The sequence below is a fragment of the Daucus carota genome, chromosome 7 (genome assembly GCF_001625215.2).
Source record: "Daucus carota subsp. sativus chromosome 7, DH1 v3.0, whole genome shotgun sequence".
Classification (NCBI taxonomy): domain Eukaryota; kingdom Viridiplantae; phylum Streptophyta; class Magnoliopsida; order Apiales; family Apiaceae; genus Daucus; species Daucus carota.
The window spans coordinates 30,683,083-30,708,699 of record NC_030387.2 but is presented as its reverse complement, the minus strand read 5'-3'; the positions used below and the strand labels follow the sequence as shown (position 1 = coordinate 30,708,699).

At 34.8% G+C, this 25,617-nt stretch overlaps 3 protein-coding genes across 4 annotated transcripts; all 3 read right to left on the bottom strand.

Moving 5' to 3' along the window:
• Positions 1–12,135: 12,135 nt before the first annotated feature.
• LOC108195939 (glucan endo-1,3-beta-glucosidase 1-like) lies at positions 12,136–13,416 on the bottom strand. Its single transcript, XM_017362960.2, has 3 exons — positions 13,293–13,416; positions 12,485–12,552; positions 12,136–12,384 (listed from the first exon to the last, which is right to left on the bottom strand). The coding sequence occupies exons 1-3, from the start codon at positions 13,414–13,416 to the stop codon at positions 12,136–12,138; spliced, it is 441 nt and encodes a 146-aa protein (XP_017218449.2).
• A 271-nt stretch (positions 13,417–13,687) lies between these two features.
• On the bottom strand, positions 13,688–18,258 carry LOC108195938 (uncharacterized). Its single transcript, XM_017362959.2, has 2 exons — positions 17,270–18,258; positions 13,688–14,336 (listed from the first exon to the last, which is right to left on the bottom strand). The coding sequence occupies exons 1-2, from the start codon at positions 18,095–18,097 to the stop codon at positions 13,923–13,925; spliced, it is 1,242 nt and encodes a 413-aa protein (XP_017218448.1). The 5' UTR covers positions 18,098–18,258; the 3' UTR covers positions 13,688–13,922.
• Positions 18,259–19,691: 1,433 nt separating this feature from the next.
• Positions 19,692–24,753, bottom strand: LOC108195937 (telomere repeat-binding protein 4). 2 transcript variants are annotated; one of them, XM_064081401.1, is made up of 11 exons: positions 24,524–24,753; positions 24,140–24,198; positions 23,635–23,774; positions 22,701–23,553; positions 22,384–22,608; positions 22,240–22,302; positions 22,074–22,153; positions 21,294–21,535; positions 20,855–21,163; positions 20,570–20,633; positions 19,692–20,247 (listed from the first exon to the last, which is right to left on the bottom strand). In XM_064081401.1, the coding sequence occupies exons 3-11, from the start codon at positions 23,713–23,715 to the stop codon at positions 20,062–20,064; spliced, it is 2,103 nt and encodes a 700-aa protein (XP_063937471.1). In that variant the 5' UTR covers positions 23,716–23,774; positions 24,140–24,198; positions 24,524–24,753; the 3' UTR covers positions 19,692–20,061. The 2 variants fall into 2 exon arrangements, with proteins under 2 accessions (XP_063937471.1, XP_017218447.1); XM_017362958.2 differs by lacking the exon at positions 24,140–24,198 and having other exon boundaries at positions 24,524–24,752.
• Between the last annotated feature and the right edge of the window lie 864 nt (positions 24,754–25,617).

Here is a 25,617-nt window from a genome sequence, read left to right as displayed (position 1 = left end):
TGACTATTAACAGATGGTATAAAGCATAAACCAGTTTTAAACCTTGGCTCGTCCTTCTCCCTTTGTCTTGCTAGAAGTCAATATATATGAGTAACCACCATTGTACAATTGTCCACTTGGTTGCTGCCACTCCTTCCCACTCCTCGTATGGATGTTAATTCAAAGAAGTACCTTTGAACTTCAAATATGGACCAAAGTCTCTTGCCTAATGGTACAGACATTCAAAACCCATAATTCTTAGAAGCGGCTCCCACCTAAAAGGGGCTTGAGCAATGATAGGCCTTTCAATTGCCCATAACCTGCTGCCATCCAGCCGAATATCTGGGTCAACATCACCTGACAGCTTAGGACGCAACTCGCGAGCTGCTACAGTCTACACCATTCCCCTGCTTGTAGCCATTAAGTATATCCTGCAACCTAAACTCAGTTACAAAAATTAATGATTAACCATCCAAGCATCATATATAAAATGTAACTGAAATGAGACACAACCTCTCCTTTAACACAATAAGTCAATTTGGTGCCATCTTGGAGTCCACGCACAAGCAAAGTAACCGGTGCCAATCATTGTTCCTGACTCAACAAGAAATAAACCAGTAAGGCTAAACATAACTCTAATAACAAACATTTTTAAAAATCTAATATAGATGAAATTTGCAATGCAATAAAGGTAAAAGAAAAGGTAACACTCAAATACTCAATATTCACACCTTTTTTTAGCGCAGCCTACAGTGTTTCTTTGTTGTTTCCACACTCAACTAAGGAAATAAGGCCTTGGCCTGCATAGGGAAAAATATCAATTCCCGCAAATAATAACTCTTCACCTGGCAAGGAGTTTTAAACTCTCATATTAACACATATTTTTTGAGCCTCTCGTACTCTTCTTATATGGCCTCAAATCTGTGTAAATGTAGGGAATAGCTCCTACATTTCGTAAATGTACACTACATTATATAATTTGTGAATTATATAAATGTAGGAGCTATTCCATAAAATAAGATGCAAGTTAGAGAAATGAACATTACTCATCATCAAAAATGAAATAATTTGAATAGTTCATTCTGAAGTTAAATGCCGAAAAGGATCCAATCCAACAATTAGAAAAAGAAACGAAAAAAAATATTCCGAAGTATTACGATCTCTTAGCACCCGTGCATATGATATTCTCCTGTAATGTACAACATGGTCCACGACACTCCTACGTTTGGCACGCGCCACCCTCCTCTCTCGTCTCTACTTGTGACTATGGACCACTGGTGCTGCTCGTGATAGTGACTCCGATTTGTGGGCGTCACGGTCTTTTTGATGGTGGTGGGCTTCATGGCGGTGGCGGGGTTGTTCTTTTTTATGGTCGCGGTCAGACTCTCTGGTCTGCAAGGTGGCCTTCGTGGCCTGGATCTTGGGATTGTTTCCTTGGCAGCTCTGCTTCTCGAGAGTTCTGTACCTAACAATGTGTATAAGCCAACAAATTTCTAAGAACATAACCGTATCAACCCTTAACACAAATTCCATAATCAATTAATATAGAATAATTTCATTATATAAAAGTAAAATAATATTACCTTGAAATATATATATATTGTGTCTATTTTTGGAGCATTTTCTTCATTATTTGCTTCAAGTACTTCACTAATAGATGTTAGCTGAACATGAAAGAATATATAACTGATATTTAAAAAAGCAAAAATAGCTCAACAACAACAATAAGGAATAGTGAAATTTTTAATAACTTCTGCGCCCAACCAAATTCAAAATGTTTTAAAGAATGGCCTCTAACGACTACTTTCATTTCATCGTCTCTCACAATAACCCTTCTGCTACCATCCTTGGAGTGTTCCTACTTTACTACACTGCTCCACACACTCTCACTTTGATTTACTTTCTTTACACATGTAAGCTCCAGTGTCACAAAACAAATAGCACAACTAATTTAACATATAACTTTTTGATTGTTTAGCTTCTAAATAAGTAAATAATCAGTCAATTATTTTTTTTCATTTGGCTACCTCTATTGTCATGCAATAATCTTGTCAAATGGTGTGTTTCTTTATTTTTGTGTGTCATATGGACAAGAATATCATGATCTTTAATAAATACAAATGAACTCGAGAAGAATTTAGAAAAAACAAAAGTGGGTAAATGATTTTTATCATTAATAAAAAGACGACTAATTCCGTTGTCTTGTTATGCTTTAGTTTATAATATAACAACGTTTTTTTTTTATAACTTATAAGTTTTATTACATGAAATCTTCTAACTAAGTTTTCCTTTTCAAGTTAAAAGGTAAAAATCTAGATGGACTTTGTAACCATGCACCCGAAAGAGAATATACCTGTAAAAAAATATTTGGAAAAAAACTTGCAAACTGAATATCACCAAGATAAATAATTAGACTTTTTTTTTATTCAACAACAAATACTTTAATTAGAATTGAACTTGTCCACCTACATTTTGAGTAATATGTTTTTCCAAAGTAACAACAGCTTCTTTACCCTGGTCAACAAACCAACTACAATTGTAGAATGCACCATTCTCCCTAATTTCTCTTCTTGATAAAACCATGAGATTCTTTAAGTTCCCAAATCTGAAAATTTAGCTTATTTTTTCAACGCGATGCCTGATAGAACTGTTGTACTAACACACTTGACTACTAACAAATGGTATAAAGCATAAACTAGTTTTAAACCTTGCCTAGGTCCTTCTCCCTTGGTCTTGTAGAAGTTCATACACGTGTAACCACCATTCCCTTGGTCTTGCTTGAAGTCCATATATATGAGTAACCACCATTGTACAATTGTCTAATTGGTTTCTGCGACTCCTTCCCATTCCTCGCATGGATGTTCAAAGAAGTACCTTTGAACTTCAAATGTGGACCAAAGTCCCTTGCCTAATGGTATGACATCCAAAACAATTTGGTGCCATCTTGGAGTCCATGCACAAGCAAAGTAACCGGTGCCAATCATTGTTCCTGACTCAACAAGAAATAAACCAGTAAGGCTACAATAGAAACATAACTCTAATATAGATGAAATTTGCAATGTAATAAAGGTAAAACTCAAGTACTCAATATCACACCTTTTTTTTAGCGCACTCTACCGTGTTTCTTTGTTGTTTCCACACTCAACTAGGGAAATAAGGCCTTGGCCTGCATAGTATATTAATTCCCGCAAATAATAACTCTTCATGTGGCAAGGAGTTTCAAACTCTCATATTGACACATATTTTTTGAGCCTCTCGTGCTCTTCTGATATCGCCTCATATCTGTGTAAATGTAGGGAATAGCTCCTACATTATGTAAATGTACACTACATTATATAATCTGTGAATTATATAAATGTAGGAGCTATTTCCTAAAATAAGATGCAAGTTAGAGAAATGAACATTACTCATCATCAAAAATGAAATAATTTGAATAGTTCATTCTGAAATTAAATACCAAAAAGGATCCAATCCGACAATTAGAAAAAGAAACGAAAAAAATATTCTGAAGTATTACAATCTCTTAGTACCTGTGCATATGATATTCTCCCGTAACGTACAACATGGTCCACAACACTCCTACGTTTGGTCTACTTTTTAAAAATCTAATATAGATGAAATTTGCAATGTAATAAAGGTAAAAGAAAAGGTAACACTCAAATACTCAATATCACATCATTTTTTAGCGCACTCTACGGTGTTTCTTTGTTGTTTCCACACTCAACTAGAAATAAGGCCTTGGCCCGCGCATAGTGAAAGATATCAATTCTAGCAAGTAATAACTCTTCACGTGGCAAGGAGTTTCAAACTTCAAAATAAAAACTCTTCTCTTGTGACTACGGCTGCCATGACTGCCCTTTTCTCTTCGTTTTGATCGTCTGCTAAAATGTCTTTCCTCCTCTACCGCGACATACCTTGATGGCCGCGTGTTGAAGTGGCGATCATCTTCTTCATCTTCACTTGACTCATCATCCTCAGCATTGTACTGGTAGCATTTTTCTACATGATCACCACTGGTGCTGCTAATGATATTCTTTGGTGCCGCCTTTGCTGCCCGGTTTTTATGATGATCTTCTTCGTGATCATCTGAGAGAGCTGCAGAAGAGGAGGTCACGGTTTTTAGCTTCTTGCGTGCTACCTCATGCTCAGGGCAACTCTTCTCGTCTTTGACACTGGTACAGCTGAGTTTTAGTAGTGGTTCAGCTTGACGCATCGGGGTGTGGTGGATAATGACTCCGATTTGTGGGCGTCACGGTCTTCTTGATGGTGGGGGGGTTCATGGTGGGGTTGTTCTTTTTGATGGTCGTGGTCAGACTCTGGTCTGCAAGGTGGCCTTCGTGGCCCTGGATCTTGGGATTGTTTCCTTGGCAGCTCTGCTTCTCGAGAGTGTTTTCTCGGTAAACTGGGGTCATAAGAGTGTCTAGGCGGAGATTTAAATCTTTCAGATTGGTTCCTAGAGTTTATTGACTACTTATCATATTAGCTAGTTGTACTTGGGTTTGACACTAACAACCATCAAATAATACCTGAATATGATGGTATCTAGCTTCAAGCTTTTCGCCTTACTCATACATAAAATTTTCCTCTTGCTTTTTAATACTCACTAACCCCATCAAATGTAAGCAAGTAAAAAAATATATTCAAAAAATTCTCTTTATATGATTTTTCAAGTTCTTTACCTAACAATGTATATCAATTAACATGGAATAATTTCATTATATAAAAGTAAGATAACATTACCTTAAAATAATCCTCTTTGGAGCATTTTCTTCATTATTTGTTTCAAGTATTTCATTTATAGATGTTACCTGAACACAAAAGAATATGATAGGTGAGTTATGCTAAAAATATCCATCATAAATTTATTTGAAGATATTAGATATACTTGATGTGGGAATTTTAGAGAGAAAATTCAATGTGTGCCACAATAAATTGTGAGCTGATCATTGAAGAAAAATTTCCTAGATTTTATATATGTAGAAAATGACAATAAGTAGATTCAAGATTTTACCATTACTAAAATTTTGATTTCCTCTTTCTTTTCGAAATCCTCGTCTTCCGTCCAGCTTGCTAGCCACCCTACGAACACAAATAGAAAAAGATCAGTCACAAGCCACCAATAAAAAAATAAAGCTAAGCAAGAGTACATGAAATGTGACCTAGTTACAATCAAATGGTATTTGTCCTTAAAATACATGGCATCTACTATAATTGGGATTAATAAGAAGATTTATGAAATCAAAATCGACTATCCATTTATGAAGGTGCACAACTACTAAATTATTCACTTTCAAAATAATACTGCACAAAAATTTCATATTTACAAAAATGAGGGGTATATATGACTACAAAAACCAATCATATCATGCAAGCAACTATATTAATATGTAATTGGTAGCAATATTAAGTTTTATCATTGATTAAAAATACATTAAATTGATTTTTTAGAAAAAAGATTACTAAGACTAAATTATACTTACAAAAACAACACAACACACAATATTTCATATGTTGCTCCGGTATGTATTCATTTATATCCTCGTAACTTTCATTTGATGGAATCAGCCTCCATTTGATGCACCCTAAACAACCCACATGCCAAAAATCTGAAATAATGTCCACAAACAGAAAATTATCAATTCAATACTCATCGTAAAATGAATTATAATCAAAAATCAAAAACTATCATTTATGTTGAATTGTTTTCAAACAAAAAATGGAACTTAATTAACGATCATATTACAGTTACATTTTCCATGTAGTTACAAACATAAATATACTGAAAAATGTGATACCGACTTTGCTAAAAAAATTAATTAAAAATTTGGATAAGAAAATCCTAAACATAATAGCGATTTAGCTAGGCCTTCTAGGAACAAAAAAAAAAGATTAACCCAAAAAAAATTTTAAAGCAACACCAAAATTTTATATATAGAATATAGATCTATAGATATCACCTTTCCGGTCTTCCGGTTCTTTATCATCAGACTCTTCTAACTCCTTGTCTAGAGACTCATCAACAATGGGTGCGCCGCAACCTGTGATAAAAGCCATATGTGTAACCCTAGAAACTAGACAATTTATACAGCAGGAAGATGGATTTATAAATAATTTGATTTTTATTTAGGCCCATATGTTTATGGGTAAACGAGTCTAATGGAGTGAATAAGTTGGATGAGAGATTTTCATATAATTTTATTTTTATTGTTTTAGGGCCCATTTGTTGAATGGTGAACAAGCCCACAGAAGTGAATAAAAAGTGTTTGGTAACTTCTTTTTGTCCACACTACTATTATTGAATTGAATAGTAATAGAATTACAAGTAGTAACGATCATACTTTTATACTCATTTTTACTTATGTGAATATCCTCATTATGAGAATACTCTATATTTAAAACTAACTAAATAATTTTTTATTAATAATATCTATATCATTTTTCATAAATTACACATGATTATTAAAATGATTATTAATTTTACATCAAAATAACATGAGATTACTATTTATAAAAGAACTAATATAACTAAAAATTATGCGCCGATATTCTAAAAGACATATGAACTAATCAAATAATGTGTCATGTTAAAATAAGTAATGATATTTTTTTCCCAATATTTTGAACTAATAATAATTAATCTTGAAAAACAATAAACTGTGTCATTTAAAAAAATTATTTTAACAAACAAAATCATCTGTTGGACATTTAAATTTATCACTAGATCAAAATTTTACTCATTGACCAAAACAAATGATCTCTTAGTTAGATTCGTTGAATTAGATAGGAAGAAATAATTCATATTGATTTTTTTTTAATTCTAACAATAAAAGATATTTTGTTAGAATTTTTGTGAAATATTCTGAAAATACACAATATTAAATTAGTATCTTAATAATTAATTAAAATTTATGTCAATATTCATCATTTTACATTATTAATGATTCATGCAAGTTTTAAGATTTTATGATAGGAGGACTTTTATATGATTTAAATATAGATGTTAAAACGATATTGATTTGCTAATCAAATTTATTATTCATTTTGGAATTACATATTTTGAATTAAAAAAAATTACTTCCGATGATCAATATATAGAGATGATTGGGACTAATGTTTTCAAAGACCCACCTACCTTTTTTATTGTTAATATATATATATATATATATATATATATATATATATATATATATATATATATATATTAATCCACATATCATGTAGGCATTTCTAACCGATACTAATAAAATATAAGAAATAAAAAAATTTCATTATATTTTTTGGTTGACTTTGTTGATTAATTTTTTTAAAAATTCCTAAAAATTTATGAAAAAATTAAATATGTGGCCGGATCAAAACCTACCAATATAAAAAATCCACCCAAAGTAAAAGATTTGAAATGACTATAAATGAATTTGAAATTAGGGTGAATCAAAACTTGTCAAAATTGATGGGAAATAAAACTCACAAAAAATTGAAAAATCTACCAAAAATCAAAATTCAAGAAGCTAAGGCAAAAATTAAAAATGGCATCCAATCAAAATCTACTATTGCCCTAGGAAGTAGAACGGTAATTAAAATTAATGGATGGATCACATTCTTACTTCTATTTTCACATTAATTTTTTCTCTATCTCTTTATCTTCTTTTCATATGGTTTAATTTTTGGTTGCCAGTTTTGATAATGTGAAAGAAAACTATTGCGGCTTATGATTCTGTGTATTCTAATAGAGCCACATAAGTGATTACTGGTATGGAGGATTCAAAGAACAAAGAACGGTCGTTTAAGATTGCTATATTGGAAGAAAAAATGTGTTAGAGCCGGCCCCTTTAAGCAAAAGCCGGCTTAAAGTCAGAAATAATCCCGAAGTTGACTTAAAGCCAGAAGTTAGTTTGGGGTACTCTTTCAAGTGATTTAAAATTTTTTGAACTTTTTTTTTAATAAAAATTACCCATAAGTCATAAATTACTCCTAAAACACTTTTATTTTTAGGTATTTTTTTATTATTATATTTTTAATAACCCATAAGCCATTAATAAGTCAAAATTACCAAACAGACATTTTAAATTTCTAGCTTATCAAATAAGTCACGTTAAGTCATAAATGACGTTAAGCCATAAGTCATAAATGACGTTAAGCCATAAGTCATAAACTCAGCCAAACGGCCTCTTAGTTATAATAAATGAAAAACAGGAGATGGCTATGTGAAGTCTAAATATGTCCCTATCTTGCCTTTCACATGCATAAGTGATATTCTCTCGACCATTAGGCAGTAATTCAAAAAATTATAGAATATTTTGAGATACCTGTTGTTTGATATGCTATAAATTGTTGTAAATAAAACTATCGATATACTTGATATATATATATAAATGCAACAATACACAAAGAATGAGAATCCCAACATAAATCAATGGGATATTTTATTTCTTATATATCTTAATGAGAAACTAAGTGGAATCTCACAATTTATTCAAGGTGATTCCCGGGATCCTGAAAATCAAAGAAAAATACAATCTTGCTACATATATGGATGCTAGAAGTGACCTCAGTTGCTGCAAAATAGAAACAGAGCTTTGCTGTTATGAATTGATTAACAACGGATGAAAAATCACCCATATAGAGTCGCAAAGGACAGATTGTTCTCTCAAAAAATGCAACTCAGCTTAAATTTCATTAATGCATAAGTTTTTTTCTCATTTCAACTACTCACAGGATTACAGGACAGCAAATTAATTTCCACAATATTAAACTAATCACATCCTGGACGCGCATATATTAATCTGATAGATTCATAAGCTCTAGGATATAATTTAGGATTTTAAAAACTGCTGCTTCTTCAAATATAGGATATAATTTAGGATTTTAAAAACTGCTGAACAAAATGTAATTTTTTAGCATGTTCAGTTTTCTTGTAGTATATCCTTGATGTGCACCCAACATAATCTATTGGTATAATATTAAAATTTATTATAAGTAGGATTTAGTTGTTATATATGGATAGCCTTTTATTATTGTTAAACCGTAAATAAAGAAGACTTAGTTTTATAAATGATTGGAAGCTGATAAACTTTCTGATTTTGTTGGTTTTCAGGGCTAACATGCATGGGTAAAGTATATTAATTACTTCACTGCATATGCTTCAAAAACTAAGGTATCTTTATTAGAACTCTTTTATATGTCTCCTTTTCCTACTGCATATTAATCATGGGTGAATATAAAGCACTAGTATACTACCACCACTGTACTTTTTATCTATTATAGATATAATGGTAAATATTTTGAATTTTGTAGCTGTTTGTCATCTCTACACCAGGTTTGTTATTAGAAGGGGGAGGTCGAGCCCATCCTTGGGTAGGCATAGGGCATGGTGGAGTAGCCCATTGAGACCACCCATAATTTGCATACGGACCCCAACCCCAAAATGGCATCTGTTGTTGTTGTCCTGGCGGGCTAGCCTTGTTGCCCCTGCCATTACCTCCCTTGGTATTTCGGCCACCACCACGACAATTCTGAAATTTTCGGCCGTGTTGAGATTGTTTACGATTGACTATGTCTTATCTCTCGGCTTCACTAATAGTCGATGTGACACCTCCTTATTCATCTACAAACAGGGGACAGATATGGCATACATTTTGGTATATGTTGATGACATTATACTTACTGCTTCTTCTCATGCTCTCCGGCATTCTATTATGGCTAGTCTCAGTTCTGAGTTTGCTATGAAGGATCTTGGTCCTTTAAATCATTTTTTGGGCATTGCAGTCACTCGCCACAAGGGTGGTTTGTTTCTCTCTCAACGTAAATATGCTGAGAAAATTGTTGAGCGTGCTGGCATGGCATCTTGTAAACCATCAGCTACTCCAGTTGACACAAAATCAAAGTTAGTGCCACTTCTGGTACTCCAGTTGATGATCCTGCTCACTATCGGCGACTTGCAGGGGCTTTACAGTACCTTACCATTACACGGCCGGACATTTCTTACGCCGTCCAACAAATTTGTCTTCACATGCATGATCCAAGGACGGATCATATGTCTGCTCTCAAACGTATTATTCGCTATGTCCAAGGTACTTTAGACCAGGGCTTGCATTTATACCCATCATCTGTCTCATCTCTGGTCTCTTACACTGATGCGGATTGGGGTGGGTGTCCTGATACAAGGAGATCTACATCTGGTTACTGTGTTTTTCTCGGGGACAACTTATTATCTTGGTCCTCAAAGCGACAGCCCACGCTGTCTTTATCTAGTGCCGAGGCCGAGTACCGTGGGATGGCCAAGGTCGTTTCAGAATCATGTTGGCTGCGTAATCTTCTTCTCGAGTTGCATTGTCCAGTACAGAAGGCAACATTGGTATATTGTGACAATGCAAGTGCTGTTTATTTGTCGGGTAATCCTGTTCAACACCAACGTACAAAGCATATAGAGATGGATATTCACTTTGTTCGTGAAAAGGTTGCACGTAGGGATGGGCATTAATCCTGACCCGCCCGATCCCGACCCGATCCCCGCACCGAATGGTGCGGGGATTCGGGGATTTTTTCGGGTACGGGTCGGGGAACGGGGATGACTTTGAAAAAAAATCGGGGATCGGGTCGGGTACGGTTTTTCACATTCCCCCGGCCCGAACCCCGACCCGATTTCCCCCGATTCCCGACCCGATTATTATATTATATATTATATATAATATAAATATATGCATATATATTATAATCATTTATTAACATGTTTATATACCTCTTTAATATAATTAAATTTATTGAAATAAATTTTAATATTTATTTCTATTAATATAAGTCTTAAAACTAAAAAGGTCATAATTAAATCATTGAAGATCTGTTTATTAAAATGATTAGGTATTAATTAGACATATTAGAAACTAATCGTAATGATGAATTTAAGTATTTAAATAAAAAATTTAGCTTAAACTAAAAATCCCCGAATCACCGCGGGTATCCCCGAATCCCAATCGGGCCGAGGATGGGGATCAAAAAATAATCCCCGATGGGGATCGGGCCGGGGATGGGGATTGAGTTTGGATTCAGAGATCGGGGACGGGTACAGCAATCCCCGACCCGAAGGGGCCCGATGCCCATCCCTAGTTGCACGTGGGCAAGTTCGGGTTCTACATGTTCCATCCCGGTATCAAATAGCCGATATCTTTACTAAGGGGTTGCCACGGGTCTTGTTTGAAGAATTTCGGAACAGTCTCAGCGTCGGCAAACCTCCTGCTTTGACTGCGGGGAGTGTTAGATATAGAATATATTTTGTAAATGATTAGTTATTGATTAGCGTAGAATTGCCTACAATCTCTCTATGTACATGATTGTTGGGTAATTAGTTTCCTGTAAAGTAGGAGACGATCCTAGTTTTTAGTTATCTCCTTCATTGTTCTAGTAGTATATAAATTATCTTAAGACGTTTTAGATTAACAGTACTCTGAACGTCATTTTTCTCTTTGTTTCAATATATAAAATTAGCTTTGCTCATAGATAGTGTTCAGCATTAGATATATAAACACATAAACAGAGGTGTTGTTTTTCTACCCTTGGTACCTGAGCGGATTTTACAACAAAGATAATGGATACAAGGGAAAGGATGGAGCACTTGCTCAATCCTTTCTCTTGGTTGTATCCAGTATCTTTGCTGTAAACATGGGCATCCACATAATCAGCTCTGATACCAAGTGTTGAAAAACAGCGCCTCTGTTTTCCTACAGGAACCATCAACCATTGCCATTGAATTTCTCTAGAAGGCGTAATTGCACAAAACCAAAGAGAAAGATTCTCAGAGACACTTCAGATATTTAAAACTGGTGGCGTCAAATTGCATTATTTAATTTTTTGGATGCTAATTTTTAATATAAACCCATGTTTTATATTTACATCATCCTATAACTTGATGCGTAAGATTCTCTTTTCAGTCTAATATTGTTTCTCCTTAATGTGTTCTCTGACCCATTAGTCTCTCCGAGAAAGAAGTTGGCATTCTTAGTAGAGGTGTCTGGGAGGCTATTAAAGTAGTATTAGGTTCTGTTGTGAGCTCTAGATTGGAACACACTTTTTCATTATAAATGCAAAGTAGTAAATGTTAAAAAATGAAATATATTTCATTTATAGATAAGGCCAATTAGCTGTGATCTATACATGAATAAGTGGTCATGGGTAATGGCAGCTACCGAAAGAAGGATCGGTGATGGTTGGGGTGCCAACATCAGGATTGCAAACCCCAGTGCCTCTATAAGCGATGTCAAGAGCATAAGAAGCATGGTTATGTATATTCGCGGGTTGATAGCAGGGGCCTCCTGGCATTATAGCCTTACAATTGTACCTTTCACAAGTCGCTATCAAAAATGCTTGAAGTTTATCATCCGGGGCTGCTGTCTGAGCCACGCACCATGTCTTCCCCTGCATCATGCATAAACCAGTGTGTCAAACATTGTGTATTTATAGCATTATAACAAATTAACTTAAACACCAGGATGAAATCAAGGACTAATGAACTTGCCTGTAGTTTCCGCCCATTGGAAACAGAGGCCTGACAGGAAGAGCAAACAAACAGGCACACGAGGAAACCTAGAAAATAAAAGGAAGAGTTAGCCATGACTGGAGAGTTGTTCCCAAGTAGTGAATTACTTTGATGAGTATTCAGATATGCAAGTTCGCTTTGTCTCATTGAGCTTAAATACTACTGTAATACTCTGCATTTAACTGAACAATTAATATATTGGTTACAGTACAGAATTAATTAGTTGTGGTCATTAATTTCAGTAACATAATACCATATGGTTAATGTGAAATGTGAAATGCACTAATGGTTGATTTAAGTTTTTTGTTTTACAAAATTAAATTGATTTTACAATATGGTTACTGTGAAATGTGATATGCACTAATAGTTAGTCCAAGCTTCTTCTTTTTTGTTAAAACAATAAAACTAGATTTATCATATGAAGATCCCCAACTTTTATGTCAGTGACAGATATATAACTGAAGTTTTCGGTTCCTTTCAGAACAACATGATTTCTCAAACAACAGCCGTTTCTGCGACGGCTCAAATGGCGGTGCTACAGGAGCCTCGGGTGTTGAGGAGTTGGTTGGTTTTCAATATATGAACAGAACTCTGAGCATTCAGACTGTGGACATGGGGGTTCATGAACAGCATGTGGTCAAGAATTCTGCAGTAAATGCCAATAGTGTCAATAAAATCGATTCTCCCGGTTGAAGGGACAGGCAATGATAGGGTGAACTCTACCGAGGGGTTCAGAGATTTGGGGTTATGGCAGGGCCATGAGGTTGATCCGCGCATGTATGCTAACTTGATCTCATTATGCTCAAGTACTCGGAAATCTTTGAGCACTCCACCATGAAAAACAAGTTATTATGCACTGCGGAGCTGAATATGTTGTGTTCCTGGCCAAAAGAATTTACCAAAATTTCCATGCCTGAGGTGGACTCTAGGATATGTTGTGTATTATACTCTGCTGTGTTGTTAGAGTTTCTAGCTTTTCTGATTGTAATGTGTTCCATTTCATTTTCGTCTTGCAGTTATTAATACACATGTTCTACAACTATTTTCTAGAGTTGGTTACCTGATTCACATATACAAAATTAAGTCGACGCCAGGTTCTTGCATAAAACGGAAAATATGTAATATTTGGAAAAAAGATAAAACAAGCACGAGTCTTATCATATTATTGTCTTGCCTATCAAATGAAAAAAAAAAATGTATAAATATGCTGATTCATTTGTCAATCGAGCCATTTCTAGAATACAACACAAACCATAGAACAAGAACGGACAGGTAAATACATGCACTTTAAATGTACATAATACATAAGATATCCGCATTCTTCCTGTGTCCAGTTATAGAGTTGTGCAATTATATCATAAAATTGCATTACAATGACTCAAAATCAAATGAGCAACAAAGCACGGCCTGAAGTTATTTATTTTTCACTTGGAGGAGCCATCAGCCGAAGCCTTTCCTCATCAGGTTCACTGCCCATGTCGCCTCTCTCCTCAGCCAACAGCGATTGCAGATCACTGCCATTTGCCAAGCTGTTAAACTCAACTGCTTTAGAAGGCATTGTAGGATATCGCCTCTGACAGAATGTCATCAATCTTTTTACCGACTGCAGATATTTTCGTGTTGTCTCATCGTTCATAATGTGTGCTACACTGTTGGTGTGAATCTTCTCACGAGCTGAACGCTCGTGAATACCAACCATAGTAACACCAATAGGCCAAGGTGCATTACCAATGGCCATTCTGATATAATGATCCATTGCAGCTAGGTAGTCCCGCTTTTTGCAGCAGTTAACCATCAACATCAATGCTTGCCGAATATCATCCTGAAGAATCTACAAAAGCCAAAAAACAAAGATTGTCACGTATTGAACAACTGATTCCTAGACGCGAATTTAGGAAGCACCAGAACAAATAACAAGTAGTGGAATACAAGTGTATGGGCACAGTCCTAGAGGTCGTGACCTAGGTGTCTTATTTGTTAGTGTAGTTGACTAAAATCACCTGCAGACCTTGATATAATATATATATTATATTTACCCATCCTGAATTGAAATGGAGGATGCCATACTTAATAGAGGAGAATTTTTTTTAAAGTAACAAGAGCCTACTTAAGCTTATTCAATTATACAACTCTTAGTCTAGAAGGCATGAGGAGGTGATGAGTTATTGGAGCTACTAAAAGCCAGGGCCTGAAGCAATGAATTGAAAGCTAGCAAACCTGTCAAGATGTTTTATATAAAGTTCAGCATAAAATGCTTTTGATTATTCACATTAAATGCTTTTAAATAAAGTACATATGGCTTCACATATATAAAAAATGATTTTAACAGCACCGATAGGTAAACACTAAAAAATAACAGGAGGCAGAACATATACATTGTTCTTTAACATCCATAGATTCTAGAGCACCTAAGGTCCAACCAAAATTAATCTTCATCCTAATCCTGAATGTCCCTCAGAATATCAGCTTCCTCTCCTATACCTCCATACCCACTCCTCATCAATTACACCACTGCAGATTTGAAATCCTTTTTTCTCCATCTCAAATCTCTTTTTAAGCTGGTTTTGACTTTTTCACACATTATAAAAGCTATTTTTTAAACTTTGGATTACATTTACCCTTATTCTAATAATTTATTATAGCTTTTTGACTGATGTATTCCCACAGTGCTTCATTTCATATTTTAACTTTAAGGATCCCAACCATAAAAAAAGTATATTCAATAATTACTGTGATGTGTACTTATATACTACATAGATGCATAAATAAATAATGTCTTTGAAATAGCAAATTTAACTGTGAAATATACAAAACTGGAACTCTTAGACTTCAATGCCTCGCAAAACCAAGGCTCACGCTGCGGGGCACCTCAAAATGAAGCTCACATCTGGTATATACAACCGCGTACAGATAATTATATATTAGAGCTTTTGACTGAATCTTGTATGTTTAATTTTTAACAACCTGTCAGGATCTGGTACTTTCCTGACCTAGTTTGAGACTTTGTTTGGTGTTTTCTGTGTATATAAATGCAGAAATAGAGTAACAGCAGAGAATTGAGAGGAGAATAGAGAGAAATAGAGGTGAGAAGCAGAGTTTAGATGAGAAGAGAAGAGAATTCTAGAGAGAGAAAGCAGTTATAGAGAGAGAAGCAGAGAGAGAGAGGTTTTGGAGGCAAAAGCCAATTTTCATATCATATCTGCAAATGAACATTACACCAGTACTTATAGCTACTAACATAACAGACTTGCATACTCATACAGCACAGAATGACTATAGTACCCTTACTTCTATTACTACTACTATATATTCTACTAATGCTACTGCAGTTGCAGTGCAGTTTCCTGACACAACCTGTTAACTAGGAGCAACCGTATAAGTAATAGTGATAATCCATGTCGTCAGCTGTCAACACTTCTACAGATATCGTTCTTGCATTTTGAAATAAAAGATGATCCATTTCTTCATAAAAGTGCCTTATATCAATAGAGTAATCTAGTGGAAGCCAATGGTGACTTCTCTTAAATAGCTAGTTTTATAGAACTAAAGAAGCAATCTAGAATAAGTGAATAAGCACTAAATCTTCTTATTTCATAATACTCGTCCAAAGGGGAAATTGAGAGAAGAGTCTTCACTAGCCAACTGCAGTAGTAATTATTTAGCCAAGTATGCTAATTCATGGGATCTATTGCTTTTTATATAAAATACCACAATTACAGAAGTTCCTTTCCCCATCAGCACTAGTCTTGACTCTTGATACAAGTCCATGAAATGCTGTACAAGTCTCAAAGCATTAAATACTGACAATTAAAAGAATATTGGCTGTCATATCTCAGTATAGAACAAGATGATGTTTCAGTATCAGCTTTAGAAATTGGATCTAGGTGATAGTAAAGAATAAAAAGAGTGCAAATCAAAAATCACTTCTAAATATAGATATAAATATATATAATTCTCAAGTATATATACATCCACATATTTTAAATTTTTCATACCAACTTAAAATGCAAAACTCAATTCTACAGATACTACTGACAAGTTCAGACCCTGTGCTCGACTAAAGTATAACTTCCAAACTTGGCTTGAAAGCTTAAACGAACTCTGCTTATATGTTCATTTAGAATATGAATATACAATTGTAATTCTATATATATACATTTAAAAAAGAACGATTAGGCACGTGACCTCTCAACTTTTTGCTTGAGCTTGGCTAGACTATTGTCGAGCCAAATTTGAAACACCCCCCACCCTCCAAAAGGTAAGCCCTGCACAGATCTGCCTCTTCTATAATCTACTAATAGACATCATTACCTGATTTGCATTGATCTTTTAAACTTGATACTTCAAGCTAAAATAACTTTTGCTTCTATTTGGTGAGATAATTAATTCAAACTAGCTTTTGTTATAACATATAGGATAGGACTACATTATAGCCTCACTTATACATTATAGCCTCACTTCCTCTTTACAAGATGACTCCATACAGTAGAATGTGATATGAATAAAGGACAAACAAACTATATAACAAAGCACATTTAGCTTAGCTTAATCTAGTCAAAGTACAGACCCTTCCTCCTATACTTATAGCTACCCAAACTAGCTGTTATCCAAGTTTTCCTTGCTAATATTTTAGAACTATGATCCTTATGACATTATTCAGTAGCATTACAGTACACCTTTAGCAAGTCATTCACACATAAAACAAAAATCATATAGCATGACAAAAATTAACATTTCATATATACAGTTAAAAAACAAACTCACCTTCTTCCTACAGAACTTAAACAACGGATTCAAATACCGCGCACACTGCTGAAACGTAGCAACCGTACTCTTCCCTTTAGCCGTCCTCTTCTCCATATCCGTCATTGCCTGCAACTCCTGTTTCCACTCAATCAACAACCTCTTAAAAAACACAAGAATCTTATCCTCATCACACAGCTCCTCAAAATCACTCCTCATCCTCTTCAAATCCCGATCATTCTCCTCATCATCACCACCACTCAAATCCTCCTCATCATCCCCGCCTCCACCGTCATTATCCTCACTCCGCTCCTCCCTCGACACTTTCCTCTTCCTATCCCCCATATTCCCCATCTTCTGCCGCTTCTTCAACTCAACAATATCTCGTAAAAAATCATTCGTCTGCCCCTCCGTCATATCATCATCCACCTCAAACAACCCCGCCTTCAACACATACTTCATCCGGCTCAGCCTCGCCTCATCGTCTTCTCCAAACAACGTGATCGGCTGTTTTAGAAAGCGTAATCGACGAATCACCTCCTGCTTCGGTAAATTAAGAATGTCGATTTTTTCCTCATCGGTTAGTGGCTTGGAAGAGGAGGAGGAGTCGGGTCGGGTTTTGGGCGGGTCGGAAAGGGAATTAGGGTTAGAGGAAGACGAATTAGGGTTGGAATTAGGATTTAGGGGGTTCTGACGGAGTTGTTTTTGCTCAGCGTCGCGACGTTCTTCTTGACGGAGCTGTTGGATCTTTTTTTGTTCGAGTTCGGAGCGTTTGAAGATCCGTCTGCCTCCGGTCTGCTCCGCTAAGGCCTTTCTCTGCCTTTGTAACTCTTCCTTTAAGATGTCCATTGATTCTGATCTCTCTCTCCCCCTCTCCGAGTCTCTCTCCTCCCTATCTCTCTAGGGTTTCGCACTTTTATAGATTCACTGTTAAAATCCTATATCAACGACTCCTTTCTGTGATTTCTCTGCTGTTTTTTCCAAATCTCGTTTGTGATTTCATGTCCAAAAAATAATTATGATTTTGACTTTTTCAGGTAGAGACGTAGAGTATATAGTTGTAAATATTGTTTTAAAAAATTATTTTTCTGAATTAAAATATTACATTAATATTTTTTTGAAATGTATGTTACAAAATTCGAAAATGAAAGAAATATATATTTATATATATTTATATAATATCTTCAAATATTTGTAATAAAATTATGATTTATTCAAAGCATAACTGAAAAATATGTAGAGAATATATTATTTTTAGCCTCAAATTGTATGCAAAATAATTAAAATATTTATTATTTTAATACAAAGAAAGTATCATGCGTTTAATGGATGTAATAGGGTAAAAGTTAATGAAAATGATAAGTATACATATTTATTCTCAAAGAACCTAAACAACTCCGATAACTAATACTGATCTAGAAAATTAATTTGGAACTAACTAAAATCAAAGAATTGGTGGAAATTATTCGATATAAATTGAACTGATTTTATATAAAATAAAAATATATAAACTTATAAAATTTACCTCTAAAACTCTTAAGAGCATCTCCAAGGGTCTTATTTATATTTGTTAGCTATAATATGATATATAAATAATCATCTAAAATTATAGCTAAAAGGTTCTAGTTTCACTCCAATGGTATTATGTATAATTATATTATCTAAAATTATACATAATAACTTTAGATGTTTTACAAATGTAGCAACCCCAATTTTAGTTATCTATATTTTTTTGCTAAGGGGTCATGGTTGGAGTGTAAAATTTTTACCTATTATCTAAAATGTGCCACATAGATGCCATGTAGGTGCCACATAAACACTTTTAGCTAAGAGGTCTAATGCCTTGGAGTTGCTCTAAAGTCAAGAATATATGTAGGCGCTAGGTTACATGCAACCAAACGAGTCTGTAATTATTTTTTTTCTACAAAAGTCAGTGCATCCCTCTGTATGAGTTCACTTGGTAGTTGATCCTGTATCTTCGAGTTAGACTTGATGTCAAATAGACTTCATAAGAAGGTAAGTTTATTTGCCGTGCATAAGTTCACTTAATCTCGTGTCTTCGAGTTGGATGTACAAGCACATTAAGTTGTAATGTACACGCACGCAAAAACTAGTTAAATGCATCAATATTTGAATATTTGTCTTTTTTTGGCTAATGGATAATTATAATTATAACAGTAATAATAACAATTTAATTAAAAACCAATTAAAAGGATTAATGATTTTGAGGTGGGTTATATATAACATTAACAAGCTCAATACAATATTTTTAATGAAACATCAAGTACTGAATTTCCCACCATTTGACCTTTTCAAGTAAGAGCATTCTATAAGGTGGTTTGGTTGACATTGCAATTTGGTCACGGCAAGAAAGATGAACTACTAGAGTACAAAAGTAGCAGTGATTTCAAATTATGCACGGCAGGTAACAATACTCAGCAAATTCCACAAATTTCTATCACAACACGAGTCTTATTAAATCTGTAGACCAAATGTTCTCATTACTATTCACCGAGAAGGTCCAAGTAAATTACATAGTACACCTGCGAAAACAAAGGAACTAACTTTACAGTTTTAAACTACTTGCAACAATTAAATCAGCTAATCCTCAATTACAATCGAATGTCGAGTGCTGCTTATTCAATCAATTCATTTACAAGTGCCACCCTCTCCCGATAGGGAGAAGCCTGGCAATGAATCGGAACCAGATGTTAATAGTACAATGGAACTGAATAATATTTGCACAGTTTTCGGTCTATCTCCATTCCTAAACCACGAATTTTTGTACAACCATAATGTTAGCAATCGACTTTTCAGACTCCAACCTCTCCAGCAAATTTAAGAGGCTGAATTTGATGTTTACCGTGTTGCTTGGATTGATGCTGAGACCAGTAAGCATGCGCAGCTAAGACCCTGTCCAAAAGCTCCTGGGGTACAGGCTGTCCCCGACGCTGCTGGGGGGCGATACTTGCTGTATGGACTAGCGTCTTCCATTTATCCTGTATTAATCAAACTTCATCATTTACACCTCATCTATGTTATATCCAGACGAAATGAAGTTAAAGCTCTCTAGCGAATCTATAATATTTTACATAATATTCTAGAAATAATTTAAGATTCAATTATCCATCTTACAAATCAGTTATTTCCTGGCAAGTGAAAATTTACGAACACACTCAAGCTTTCCATAATACCAAAACATGTTTCTCAATCACATTTCTGCCCATATGGTAGTAACATTTGAGAGTCACTAGCATTGACATGAAAACTGCATTTAAATCTTTATGTACAAAAAGTTAAATATAAATCGATGCTATGTACCTTCAAATCCACATAAGTTCGATGATTTACATCATCAAAGGAACGCATTTTAACATCACGCCACCTGCATAATCAGACAAATAAGATATATAAATTCCCTGAAGCAAGTTGCACAACTGATGAACTACTGAGAATTTTTATTAAAAATGCTTCTCACAGGTCCACTTGACTTTAAGAACCATTGTTCAATATCGTGGAGCGTTTTGGGCATATTGTATCACAGAAAATTTCAACAACTCCTAGAACATCATGATTAAGAACAATGAAAAGACTAAAACTGCACACCTTCCAGTGCCAAGTTTCTCAACTGCTTCAACTAGTGCTTCTACTTCTGAAACAGAGAAAGGTCTCCTAGTTCTGCGCTGCGAAAGGTCTGTTCTCTTAGCTTTCTGGTTTAGCGGGACAATTGCCAGTGTGTTCACATTCATTGGGGGAACAGGAACCAGTGCTTTAGACACTGATACATCTGTTAAAACATCAGTAAAATATGGAACAATTTCCTGATTATTTTCTACATGATTATCCAATTTAGTGACCGGAACTGGGTCATACGAGGACTTAAGGAATCCTGAATCCAGAGCAGGAACTGGCAACCTGGAAGTGGAGAGTAATCATTAGTGCTGCCAATTCAACTGCTGCATTGTTGCAAGTTCCCAAAGCTAGCAACTCCCAAAAAAAATATAAAGAAGCAAAAACGAGTTTGGCTACAGCAAACCTGCCTAACCTGGATAAATCTTGTTGTTTGTTGCATGGTAGCAGAACTGGGGGATCTTTACGAGATATAGGTGAAGTAGCTTGTAACAAATTAGGCTCCAATGTGAAACCTAGAGTGTCAAGGTCCTCATCATGAGAGATACCAATCTGCCGAAGGGTTATGTTGTCATTTTCAACTCTCTGCCCTTGAAGAACTACTCCGACGTGTAAACCACCTTCAAGTATAGCATTGACAGCCTTCATGACAGTCATCTGCAAAAAAAAAGTACATAAGACTCCATTAAGCTTCATCCTTGCAAAACTTTTCAGACCTTTCTCCTAGATAAAATCCGGAATACACCTCCCACATGTTATGCCAGTCCTTAAAAGGTGTAAATTATTCATATCATGGTCTTCAGCAACAACTCAAACAAACAAATTTATCTGTTTTGATGATGCACTATAAAGAAAAAAAAGCAGATGGCCACAATTATAATATTATAATATAATATAATAGTAAGAAATATTACTCTGAAGGTTGATATATCCAGATAAAAACTACTTCACAGTATTTCTGGCTCAGCAATTGACGAAAAGGAGTGCTTGTGAATATTATAATACTCTTCAAGTACAAAAGAAACAAAACAAGCTAACGAATAAACTGTAAGGCAATTTCAAGATCAATCAGATCAAAACTAATAGTCAGTAGTTAAAACAACAATCTGCAAGGATTTTTCGTACAAGAACATCAATGCATATGCTCATGCTGAGAATTCAAAAAAAAAAAACTAGAGAAGAATATAAGACTTACCTTCAGTGAACCTACAGTAGCAGTTTCCGGAACTTCAATATAAAGCTCCGGTACTTTAAAGGATTTGATGCTAAACTTCACTGTGATAGAAAAACAATCAGCATAAGAATCCATTCATAGTAAAACATAAAAACTTAAGAGTGGTTTGATGGAGATATATAACTACCACGAGTATCTTTGGCATGGAAAGATGCTTTATGACCAATATCTGAAGACGAGACTACATTTTCTGCACAAATTACACATATTTAGTTAAAAAATTTACTAATCACATACCCCGAATCTAATTAAAAGAAACTTGACTACATACCTCTATGCAAAGCAGGTGTCCCACTATTGTCTCCCTTCATGGCTTTCTCAGGAAAGTTTGAAATACTTTCACTACTTGCCTGCTGATCATATGCAGTTGCTGATCTATAATGACACATTTTCCGACGGTCATGCAACCGCCTCCGTTTAGAATGTAGCTCACGTTGATATCCTCCATATGCATTTCCAGTTTTTCTTTTGTGATAGATAGGCCTATCTCCCCTACCTTGAATAAAAAAAATTGCAAATTAACAGCTATAGGCAGTCGAATTTTCCTAAATAAAACATACATCTCGACTCAATATAGCCTATACTTACCAGTGCTATTAAATTCGTAATCAATCAACTTTGGTGCTGTTCTCCAATTTCTAGATGTCATCAACTTCTTCATTCTTCGATATCCGAAGCGTGATTGTGGCCTTGAGGCCTTTATCCTGGTGTTAAGGTAAGAACTCCTAAAGTAATTTTCATCATCATCTTTATCAGCTATTTTGACATTGTTCCCATGCTTGTGAAAAGAAGCAACTGGAACATTATCCCTGTACAAAGGAAACTTTATGCTACCCTCGAAATTTATCGGTTTATGAGTACTATGCACATAATAGTCCTGTGGATCCTCCAAACCACCGCAGTTGACCATATTAAAGTGTCCGTTCTGTTTCCCTACACCCTCCTGCATTCTTTGAGCATTATCACCTATATTGACATCACATAATTTTCCAATACCAAGGAAGCTCTCTTCTGATTTACTGAGGAAGCTTCTAGCTGCAGCTTTACTTGTACATTTCTTATGTTTCGCATCACCACCAACTTTGTCCAAGAAATTAGAATTTGTGACAACAGATATATGTTCAGAAACAGAAATGTTCCCAACAAGCGGAAGTTCCTTTGTAGTAGATTTAGTACTGCGCTCTAGAACTGCTGATTTAGGGACTATTACACTCTCTATACAGCTTTCCTGATCAAGGCACTCTGGTCTTGCAACTGTTTCTTCAACTTGTTCCTTTTTTATACCATCCTTGTGCATACCAAGTTGCACTTTTCCTTCTGCAACATTACTAGAAGCAGAGCTTTCACTCTCCCGCAACAACTTGCCAGCTACAGCTGCCAGCAATTCAAATGCACAAAGTTGGTCATCGTCCAGTGATTCCTTTTTAAAACTCCTCCTCCTCTACAAACAACACATAGAATAGGTCAATGGACAATTACAATTACTTGATAATCCAGTGGTTTTACGAAGGTATATACTCACCCTTAAAGATCTTGGACCTGTGGGCACAACTGGAATTTGGTTTCCATGAAACCCATATTCTTGCCTCTTCTTCAAAACCATATCTTAAGCCCGCATGCTAATAAGATATTCAAATGTAGACAGTGTTGCAGTATCCCAAACTACAAAAATATCAATCCACCAATCAGTAACATACAACAAAATTGAAAAAGTTGCATTCTGTCTAACATAGAAATCACTTAAAAATACATATCCAGGAACATGATTCTTTACAAGGAGGTATGATTTTAAAAATACTCAACAGCTCAATACATCTGATGACTTTAGAACAACAACACAGATTCTTCATCCTTACGATTTCCGTTCTTATGAAATCGAAACAATTTAAAGCATCAGCCAATTTACTTTCTGTATCTACACAATAAGACTAATCACTCTTCTTCAGAGGCCATAGATCTCAACAAAAAACTGAGATTCTACATTTAAATCATGCAAAGATAATAACAAATAACAAAACTAGACTCACGAGTAGTCTTCAACAAGGTAATTGTAAAGTCATCGGAACATTAACGAAACAGTGTGATCCTGCATAATTCAATGCTTAGGCTTTAAATTGTTTCCACTTTGACCACAATGACAGAATGATCAAATCTTATTCATTAAATTCAACACGTACAGCAAGTACTAAATTAAACACACACCGATCAGTTTCGAATTTAACATGGCAGATCACAACAAATTTAACCACAAATTTTCAACACAAACACACACACCGCGATCACACGAAATCTGATCCGATCAAGCATAATTCAGCAACACGAAATGAATTCACACAACAAGATCAAACCAAAAATTCAAATTATGCAACCAAAATAAAATAATAAAAAACAACTAGCCAATTGATCCGTACCAAAAGAACACGAAGATGATCTGAATTATTCCTTGGCCTGAACAAGTGATTTGATGCAGAGCTGGTAAATTTGTAGTTGAAATGTGTAATCTGAAGTTGAGAGAGAGAGAGAGAGAGAGAGAGAATGGTAGTTGTGGACAAGAAGAGAGAGTTTTGGATTTAAAACATGAACATATAATTCAAGTGCTTAAACCCCTCACAAAAATGATTGTCTGTGTGTGTGTAAGAAATGCTTAGAATGATGTCTACACGTGTGCTGGTAAGAGAGAGAGGGGGTAGAAATAACCGCGGTAAAAATGGGGAGTTGAATGTGGATGAAGATAAGAGTTAAAAGGTGGAATGTGTGTAGATGTAATCTGTTGGGAGTTGAGGACATGCTTACGCTTGGACCACGCCCCCTCCCTTCTTTCTCTCTCCACCACTCCCCTCTCTCTCTTTCTCTCCCTATAGATAACTTTTTGCCACGTCATCATATTCCCTCCTCTTTTTTTTTTTTTTCCTTTTCTTGTTATTTTTGTTTGGTATTGTTTTTGCTATTATTTTCCTTTTTTAAGTTCTCTTTATTGCATCCACAGTGATAGTATCTTGTGAGGATAGAAAGATTGATATATAAAATCCATTCTCTTCGGATAAGAATATTAATTACGTTGTATAGGAGGAAACTTACTTGGGAATAATTTATCTACTGTGCTGGATGTTATTATTTTTTATCATCAGGGTATGACAGTTTTATTTAAGTAATTCTAATTTAAGTTTATTTAATTAAGATTTTAAATTTTAATCCTGACAAAAAAAAGATTTTAAATTTTAATTAAAATTTTGTATTTTCGATCTGGACTGATAATAATATTCTAAAAGAAGTTTTATCACAGTTTTAAATCATGGTCCAATTAAAATTTATTTAAGTCATATGAAATTGATAATATCTTATCTACATCCACGCGGATTGGATGTATCCCCATCAATCATCAATATATATATATATAAAGGAGAACGTGGGCGTCTCTAGAATTGTTCGATTCAGTCTTCTGATTTTTCCTAAATTTGTTCGATTCAGTCTTCTGATTTTTCTTAAATTTTGGAGAGAAAAATAT

What these genes read in the sequence shown, in the direction of transcription:
- LOC108195937 (XM_064081401.1), bottom strand. Translation starts at nt 23,715, where the DNA reads ATGGTTTTGAAGAAGAGGCAAGAATATGGGTTTCATGGAAACCAAATT. An exon ending in TTACGAATTTAATAGCACTG is followed by an intron (nt 22,609 to 22,700) that starts GTAAGTATAGGC and finishes TTTTTATTCAAG; the next exon opens with GTAGGGGAGATAGGCCTATC. An exon ending in GAGAAACTTGGCACTGGAAG is followed by an intron (nt 20,634 to 20,854) that starts GTGTGCAGTTTT and finishes CTGATTATGCAG; the next exon opens with GTGGCGTGATGTTAAAATGC.
- LOC108195938 (XM_017362959.2), bottom strand. Translation starts at nt 18,097, where the DNA reads ATGGACATCTTAAAGGAAGAGTTACAAAGGCAGAGAAAGGCCTTAGCG. An exon ending in TTAAGTTCTGTAGGAAGAAG is followed by an intron (nt 14,337 to 17,269) that starts GTGAGTTTGTTT and finishes TGGCTTTTGTAG; the next exon opens with ATTCTTCAGGATGATATTCG.
- LOC108195939 (XM_017362960.2), bottom strand. Translation starts at nt 13,416, where the DNA reads ATGGAAATTTTGGTAAATTCTTTTGGCCAGGAACACAACATATTCAGC. An exon ending in CTTGAGCATAATGAGATCAA is followed by an intron (nt 12,553 to 13,292) that starts GTTAGCATACAT and finishes TTTATTTTCTAG; the next exon opens with GTTTCCTCGTGTGCCTGTTT. An exon ending in CCAATGGGCGGAAACTACAG is followed by an intron (nt 12,385 to 12,484) that starts GCAAGTTCATTA and finishes TGCATGATGCAG; the next exon opens with GGGAAGACATGGTGCGTGGC.